The sequence below is a fragment of the Gossypium raimondii genome, chromosome 13 (genome assembly GCF_025698545.1).
Source record: "Gossypium raimondii isolate GPD5lz chromosome 13, ASM2569854v1, whole genome shotgun sequence".
Taxonomy (NCBI): Eukaryota; Viridiplantae; Streptophyta; class Magnoliopsida; order Malvales; family Malvaceae; genus Gossypium; species Gossypium raimondii.
The window spans coordinates 52924406-52933232 of record NC_068577.1 but is presented as its reverse complement, the minus strand read 5'-3'; the positions used below and the strand labels follow the sequence as shown (position 1 = coordinate 52933232).

Here is an 8827-nt window from a genome sequence, read left to right as displayed (position 1 = left end):
TCATTCCATGAGAAGCAAACACAAAAGATGGATGGCCATCAAGATAGATTTAGAGAAGGCCTATGATAGGGCGATATGAGAATTTATAGATGTCTCCCTTCATGCAGCAAACATTCCAGATTTCCTTCGAAAAGTTATTATGTCAGCCATCACTGATTGAGGTAGGAAAGACTCTCACTACTGATTAAGATGTTCTTGTTGTTGTATTGCAACACCTTATCCCTTCTTAATGAAAGTTAATGCTTAAACATAAAAGTAATTTACCTATTTTTTAACATTAAACTAAGCAATTTGCAACTTAAATGATTAAAAATAATCTAGCTTTATTACTTATAAAATTTAAAAAAAATCTCAAAAATATTAAAAGAATGAAATTTGAAATATTATATTTAAATGATATTAAATTATGATGCACTCACTTGTGAGTAAAAACTTTTATGTATAAAATATTTATAAAAAATTAAAATCAAATATGGATTTGATTGAAATGGTAATAGTAATGCTTTCATATTTATGGGTTACTCATGCTTAAATCCCACCACATGTAGTAAGTTTTTAAATTTATTTAATATAAAAATAGAAATACTCTCATAATCAGACCGCCAATTGCTCCATTGCAAAACATCAAAATTCTTTTATTATAGAATAGCTGAAAAATAAAAAGGTAAACTAAACTAATAGTCACTTAAGTATCAATTTCTTTTTGGTTATCCAACTATCAAAAGTTATAAAATGATCATCTAATTGTTCAGTTCTTTTCTTTTTTGGCTACAAGCCATTAAATGGCTAACGGAAGATAACATAACAACTTTTAAAGTTGGTATAATAACAAATTTATCTTCAACGTTTACACATTGTGTTAATTTAATCTCTTTTTTTTAACCCTCAATGTTTACATTGCCTAATTCTACCCTACTTTTTACATGAAAATATAATCCAATACACAGTGTGTAAATTAGAAACAAAAACAATAAATGTTTTTAAAAAATTATGTTTATAATTAAACTAGAAATTCCCTAAATACATCTTTCCTTATACTTCAAATTACTAAAAACTTAATATCAATTAACTCATTTTTGTTACCTCGAGCTAGCTGCCATTGATGAAGCAAATCAAAACTTGAAGTGTTATTGAAGTTGTTAGACTTGAATTTAGGTTGATTCGACAAAGTGAATACTTTATTATTCAAGGAACTGAATTGACTATTTTTCAGAATTTAGGTCATTAAATGATTCAAGCATGAATCTTATATGAAATCTTGTTAAATTACTTAATGTGTAAACATTGAGATTTGATTTTTTTTTAGAACTAAAACTAAATCGACATAATATTAAGAGTTAAAATTATTAACATGTCAATTTGAAATGCAATCATTTCGTTTTTCCATTTTGATAATAAAAGAAAATTAAACAATTAAGTCACGATTTTGTACTTTTATAGTTGGATAATAAAAAGAACTCACTGCCACTACAATTTACCCAAAATAAAAATGGTGGAGCCACACAAGGCAAGCCATGAATATTTGTTGTTGAACCATCAAAGAGAAAATAAACAGTGGTCACTTGGGCCTTGGCCATGGGTAGAACTCACTCACATTTAAGGGGCCTTTTGTCTTTTTTGTTTGCCCCTATTAAAACTCCTCTGCACACCTCCATTATTTCTCGTAAAATTTGCTAAAGATGACTTCCACAATTAATGAGTATATGATTACACGGATAAAAGTTTCCAAGTATTACAAATTAATGATAACAATAAGCATAATGATCTTTACCAACTATGAAATGATATTTAACTTACACCATAGTATACTAATCCAATTTAACCCGAAACAATACTACAACTAACTTGATCCAAACTCATCTTAAATGGTCCAGTTTCTACCTCTAAGCTGCTGTAGTTGACTTTAGGCTCCTTTAGCAGTTAACATATCTGTTTGTATAAGTACAGCATGGATCTCTAACAAGAAATTTGTTCTTTGTCTGTCCAACACTGTAAGAGAAAAGAACAAGACATCTAATGATTCAAGCATTACTAATGTTAACTTCTATGTCAAAATAAAATCATTGTATCTAACCATCTATCTATGGGAATTGAGCAACTAAAATTCAGTTTATTTGTATATGTTCATCTGAATTAAAAGGTAACATAAACTTACAGATGTGTTCACCAGAAACTAAAACTTTCTGGCGATTCAGAGTTCTCCTCCGGTGGAGATTCATATTCATCTGAATTTTCTTTAATGTAGGAATCCTTATGATTTTCACTTTCTTGTGATTCGGAGCTCTCATCAGGTGGAGATTCATATGCGTCTGAGTTTCCATAAACATAGGAATCCCCTGAAACTTCTGATTTTTCATAGACAGGGCTTTCTTCAGCTTGAACAAATTGAAGCAAGTAATGCACTCCATTAACCACATCATAAACCATCAGTCCGATCCTACCACCAACCCAACTCCCCAAATGACTTCCCACCAGATAACCAACTCTCCCGAGGCTTTGCTCACCGATAAAACCACCACCATAGGCACCAAATAATGTGCCTGTACCCCTTAGAAATCCTTCAGCAATAGTACCACCATAGTATAAAGCTTCAAAAAAGTCCCAACCAGAGGAAATGATTGGACCTATAATGCGCTTGGCTTGTCGTGTGGCCAACTTTGCCGCTTTTTTCCCTTCTATTTGTGCGCGTTTTGCAGCCTCTTTAGCAGCCATGCCTTGAGACACTGCATCCTCAATCGCTTTCTCAATTGCAAGATTCCTTGCTTTCTCAACATGAACAGATCTAATGTTATAGAAATAAAGCTTCACACCCTCCTTCACTGCACAAGCTACGGAACCAGAGCCCATATCAAAGCAATTTAACAAAGTAAATTGCCCACTTTGGGATGATGCCTCCTCTCCAACCAGGTGCCTACATTTTTCAGCTACAAGAATAAATAAAATAAATTTTTAAGTCATAAACATATGCCACAAAATGAGCAAAAAAATGCATTTAAAAGCATGGAAAGGCAGATAATGACATAATCTCAGTATAAACCTAAAAAGAATACATAAAACCCCAATAAGAAATAGGATTATTACCCAGTTTAGAGAACTACCAAATTAGTCCTAAGAGTTAACGAACAGAAGAAAGAATACCATAACTAGAATCCCACAAAGTCAAGAACGAATCATAAAATAAAGATCAAAGTTTTAATATCAACAAACAAATATAATCAATTGAACCGATAAAAGTTCTAATTTCTAGTACACTATATAAGGCAATAATTTCACGAATATAGGAAGGACTTAAAGCATAAAAGAGAAAAAGGAACGAGGACGTTTTTGGGTTGTTTTCTTACCTGTATAACTGAGAACGATGACTCCGACGATGAAGCCCGGAAGCTGAACTCTTTTCCTCTGGAAATCCATTGGAAAAAATAGGGAAAATATTTGGCCTAACCCTAAAAAATTTAAATCCTAATTTGGGGTTTAAGCAGAGAGGGTGAAATGAGATGAGAGTTCAGATTCAGAGAGATTATTCTTTGGAGTAAGGCTTAAGGAAGAGGGAGGGAATCTATCGTCGCACACCTGCATTGAAAACTGTGAATGTTTAGAAATAATTTGACTAAGAATTTTTAGAAAACCCGTCATTAATCATGTGCTAAATAACCCCCAAATTTTGGTCCATCTTTTGACCCACTAGAACAATCAATTTGAAGGTTCTTTTTTTCTTTTTGATTGAAAATATAAAGCTTTTTTTATATACAAAATTACAAATATTTTAAATATTTTTATTGTTTTAAAATTGTTATGTGTTGCTTTATTTTTAAATATTTTATTATGGGTTAGTATTTTGTATATTAACAATATACATTTTATTCCATAAAAAACTTTAAACAAATTATATGTATCTTTTTATTATTTATTATAACCCTATAATACACTTGTTAACTTTTGACCCTACTTGTTATTATACCCTATATAACACTTGTTAAACCTTTAACTTTACTTGTGGTACTTCCTATCGGTGTATCAAATATTTTCTCCTAATTTATTCCAAACAAATCAAAATTTTCAATAAAAGATTATTTATATCAAAGACTTTTTTATGAGATTTTATATTAAATATTTAATACATAATCTATAGCTATCGATAATCTATTCTATAATCTATATATATATAAATGCATGAGTTTGAAAAAAATTTAAATTGACGAGACTATCTTTTTTTCTCGCATAAAATAAAATCATTTTTTTACCCGTGCAATATACAAGTTAGTATCAATTAAAATATTTTAATTTTTAATTTTTTAAAATTAAGTAGTATTGAGAAAATTATTTTTATCATTTTGTAAAAGATATTTTATTTTAAAAGTATTTAATTTTAAATTACATACCGTAAATATATTGTAAAAACATTGTATTCTAATACTATATATTATAAAATTTTAAAATACTTTATGAATAGTGTATAAATTTTTTAAAATATTCTAAGTAAAAAATCATTTTTTAGGAATTCTTTAAAATAATTTAACTCTATTGTTCAAAAATTATAAATTTTTATTATGTTACTAACCAAATTCTTAAGATCTTAAATTCTATTGTTAAATTTTAACTAAATTTAAAAATTCAATTAATTAGAAGTATCCAAAATACTCCTATTTTTTAGGGCTCCCATTTTTATCTAATTATTCTCTAAGATAATTTAATTGAAAATTAAACAATTTTAATTTTTTAAATATTTTAAATTTTAATATTAACGTTATAATTTTTTTAAAACATATTTTAATTAACTAATTTAATGGTTATTGAAAATAAAATTATTATTTTTAAGCAATCTCGTTATAGGTTCTGATCATATTTATTCTTTTTGACACAATACCTAAAATTACCCAAAACCCCTCTTGGACCCATAAATAGAAGGATATAATGCTTCAGCGCACTCGAACTCATGTCCTTCTACATTGACAACAAAATCTATACCAATTGAGCTAAGACTCAATCAACAAAATAAAACTAATTTTAACTATATTATTTAATAACTTAAATACGTTTTATCATATTATAAACATGTTACAATCAATTTAAAACAAAATTTAAACAATATTTATAAAGTGTTTTAAATATGATATTTTATCATATAAAATTAAATTTTTACGCTTTTAAAAGCTTGTGTTCTTGTTCTAAAGTTAAGCGGATTTTAAAATGAATTTTATTTTAATCGAATTTTAATTTCAATATTAATCTTTAATTGCTATAAAATTTTAAATAATTTTTTTATTTCTAATTAAAATAATTTTAATGTTTAAACTATATTTTATTTTTCCTTTTAATGTAATAAATTATTATTTAACTTATGAGTTTATTTTTTAGTTAAAAATCAGATTATTTTTAAAATAATTGTATAGTATTAAAATATGTTTTAAATTATGAGGCCTACATTAGTTTAATAAATAAATATGTTGACATGTCAAGTAAATACACTACCCACTTGTTATCATTTTAAATATGTCACTTAAGATTATTTTTAAAACTTTGTAATATTATCTATATATATATATATATATATATATATATAAAAGATATAAGGAAATGGTTGTGATAATTATAAATTATCATTATTAGTTAAAAATTTGAGGTAAACAAAAGTTGTGCTAAATTTATTTTAAAAATGTTGCACTCATTTTATGTAAAATAGAGTTATTATTTGAATAGAATTTTAAGCATATTAATTATCGCTAATTAATAATAGAGTTAATTATGTTAATTTTCACTTTAAAATTTTTAATTATTATTTGAAGATTTTATATTATAATATTTGAATCAATACGTTAATATATTTTAATTATATTTAATAATTTAAATAAAATATTATTTTATACTAATTGGTACAATTTAAAGCACAATATTAAAAAATTAAATATTAAACGCATAAAATCACATAGGCTAGAGAAATTTTTAATTGACTAATACAATTTTTGTTGTTTATTATATTATTGATTTTTCCATTATAAATATTATTTATTGTTATACAGTTATAAATAAGAGTTTTAATTTTACTAAAATAATTGGTCAATTTTTACTTGATAAGAAAAGTTATCATTGTAACAACCCGATTTCTAGTGGTATCAGGAAAAAGAAAAGTTATCGTTGTAACAACTCGATTTCTAGTGGTATCAGGAAAGGCGGTTTTGGAACTCTATTTCCGTAAACCGAGTCCATAAATATTAAATATAAATATTTACAGATTTGGTATAAAAATTTATTAGAGTTTGGTCCTTCAAATTTTCCTATTAATCACTTAATTAAGGTATAGAGACTAAATTGTAAAAGTCTTATTGTTATAAATTTTTAAATAGTTAAAGATTCCAAATGGTAAAAACACCATTTTATTTTATGAGATAGTGGAAAATGATGTTGTCATCCACTAATTTTAGTTAATTATTGTTAAGGTTTATTTAATTAAGGTTAATTATTTTTAATTAAAGTATATAAGACAAAATAAAGAAAAAAAATATGGCATCTTTTCTTCATCTTCTTCATTCTTGCCCAAATTTGAAAGGAAGAAAACCCTTTTGAGTTTCAAAACATTCGGCCATTGATTGGTAAGAAATTTTAAGTCTTTTTCTTTTAAGTTTTATGTGTTTAAGGTCATGGGAGCTTGTTTTAGCTAGCTTGTGGACCAATTTGTAAAAAAAAAAATTTGAAAGCCTTCATTGTTTATTTCTTGAAGGTTTTGGTGTTAAATTGATAGATTTTCTGCTTAGATGTGAAAAATGACTAGATTGTAATGTTTAATTGTTAGTTTTGTACAAAATGATCAAAGTGAATAAATTACAAAATTGATGTGAAATTTTAGTAATAATAGATAGTAGAGAGTCCCTAAGGATGTGATTGAGATCGGTTTTCAAACCGAAGCTCAAATTTGAAAGATATAATTATTTCGATTTGGGACTAAATTGAATAATATTAAAACTTTAGGGACATTTGAAAAATGAAATTATATAGGTTCATTCATCTTATGGCATAATATGAAAATGTTTAGTATTGATGAATTTTCTAAAATAATTGATTAGATTGAGAATTGGATAAAATCTAAGATAAATAAGGAAAAGCCAAAATTATCGAATAGTCCTTGAAGATTTAGTTTGCTTGTTGTTTTGACCAGGTAAGTTCATATGGTATTTGTTTATATAGGTTATTGTGTATTTGATTTGTAATTATATATGTGTTTAATTGTGAATTGATGAAAAGATGATAATTAGACTAAATTGTAAAATGATGATTATAAGTGGAAAAAAAGCCCGTGTGAACTTGGTAAAAGTTAGGATACGATTGAGATGCCAATAGGGTTTTCTGCACGCTTGTACGAGATTGGTTACAGATGTTATCGAGATCCAACATTTTTGTGGACTCGAAGATACATGTGACATAGGTTTAGCTTAGACCGGTAACCTGATGTCGTTTTAAAGGTTTAGCTCGAATGGGTGACCTAACCTGTATATTTTCAACTTGGACAAACAATTTGATGGGTTGTTATAAAGTTTTAACCTAAACTGGTAACCTAACACGATTATATATTTAGCTCGGACGAGCAACTGGTGTACCGGAGATACCTATATATCCGAGCCTGTTTAATAGAGTTCATCGGGCGAAATAGTTTACAAGAATTGAAAATTTTAAATGAGATATAATGTTCTTGATATTCACTCGGAAAATGTTAAATTTGAGCTTGAACGAGGTATTGAAATTTTAACCTTGGTATGTATACAATTGTATTATTTCATGATTGATTAAGCTTTGAACTTTATTAAGCAAAATGACATGAAGTGGTATGATATGTGATTGTGGTATCATATGTTTTAATTACAATTTAATACTCACCTTATTGATGTGCGATTTGTCATGTCTAATCAAATTATGTCAAGCTTAAAAGCTTATTGTATCTAATTGAATGATAAGGTACATTTTTGTTTTATGCCTATGAACTTCTAAGCATTTTATATGCTTACCTAATTATTTCCCCTTTTCCTTGTAGGCGTTACCTTGCGAAATACGTCAAACCAAATTATTTCGAAGCTCTCACTATCCTATCATCGATTTGGTAGCTTTTTAATCACTTTGAGTTTTGGAATTGTGACATGTATATAGAGATTAGAAGTTAAGAAAGTGGCCACTATCTTAATCATTTGGTATGCTTGATAATTGTGTCAAATATTGAGTTGTTGAAAAGTTGGTATGTACCAAATGGTGTATGAACTAGCTGTTGTTTGATGTGGTTTAGTTGATGATTTTAAAATTGAATATGTCATTAGATATGCTAGAAGTTGAGTATTGAAGAAATCTAAGTTGAACGAATAGATGTGCATATATGCTTAAGTGATTGGAATGGAAATGAAATGGCATGATTCTATATGACTTGGTTCAGGTAAATATTGATAATTGAATGGTTTGGTTGGTTTATTTAGAATGGTATTTTTATGAAAAGTAGGGAAATGAATAATTGGTAATAGATTGAACCTATGTTGAAATGGTTGAATGAAAATAGTTAAATGATTTGTTTTCACATGTTTTCATTCAATTGAAATTGGTAATTGTTGAACACGTTGATAGATATGTTTAGAAGCTTTGAAGTAGTTACCAAATGGTTTAATTTTTACCAAAAACAGAGTCCACGTCTCAACGAGCAACTTACCTCGTCGTAACGTTGACCGGTAGGAGTCACATTGCGATGTCGAATGGTCTGAGGTCACAATGTGACATACTGTTTTGGCGACGTAACGACGTGGAGGAAATGGCGTCACGACATCGGCCCTAAACTTTTAAAACTTTGCAATTTGGCAAC

At 27.5% G+C, this 8827-nt stretch overlaps 1 protein-coding gene and 1 long non-coding RNA gene across 2 annotated transcripts; one reads left to right on the top strand and one right to left on the bottom strand.

Annotated features, from left to right (window-relative positions):
- Nucleotides 1-1684: 1684 nt before the first annotated feature.
- On the bottom strand, nt 1685-3663 carry LOC105783626 (uncharacterized). Its single transcript, XM_012609195.2, has 3 exons — nt 3342-3663; nt 2156-2924; nt 1685-1989 (listed from the first exon to the last, which is right to left on the bottom strand). Exons 1-2 carry the CDS (start codon nt 3409-3411, stop codon nt 2164-2166), a joined length of 831 nt encoding a protein of 276 aa, XP_012464649.2. The 5' UTR covers nt 3412-3663; the 3' UTR covers nt 1685-1989; nt 2156-2163.
- Nucleotides 3664-6516: 2853 nt separating this feature from the next.
- On the top strand, nt 6517-8397 carry LOC105781964 (uncharacterized). The gene is made up of 2 exons (XR_008192752.1): nt 6517-6587; nt 8021-8397. It is a non-coding gene; the product is annotated as an uncharacterized LOC105781964 (long non-coding RNA).
- The last annotated feature ends 430 nt before the right edge of the window (nt 8398-8827 follow it).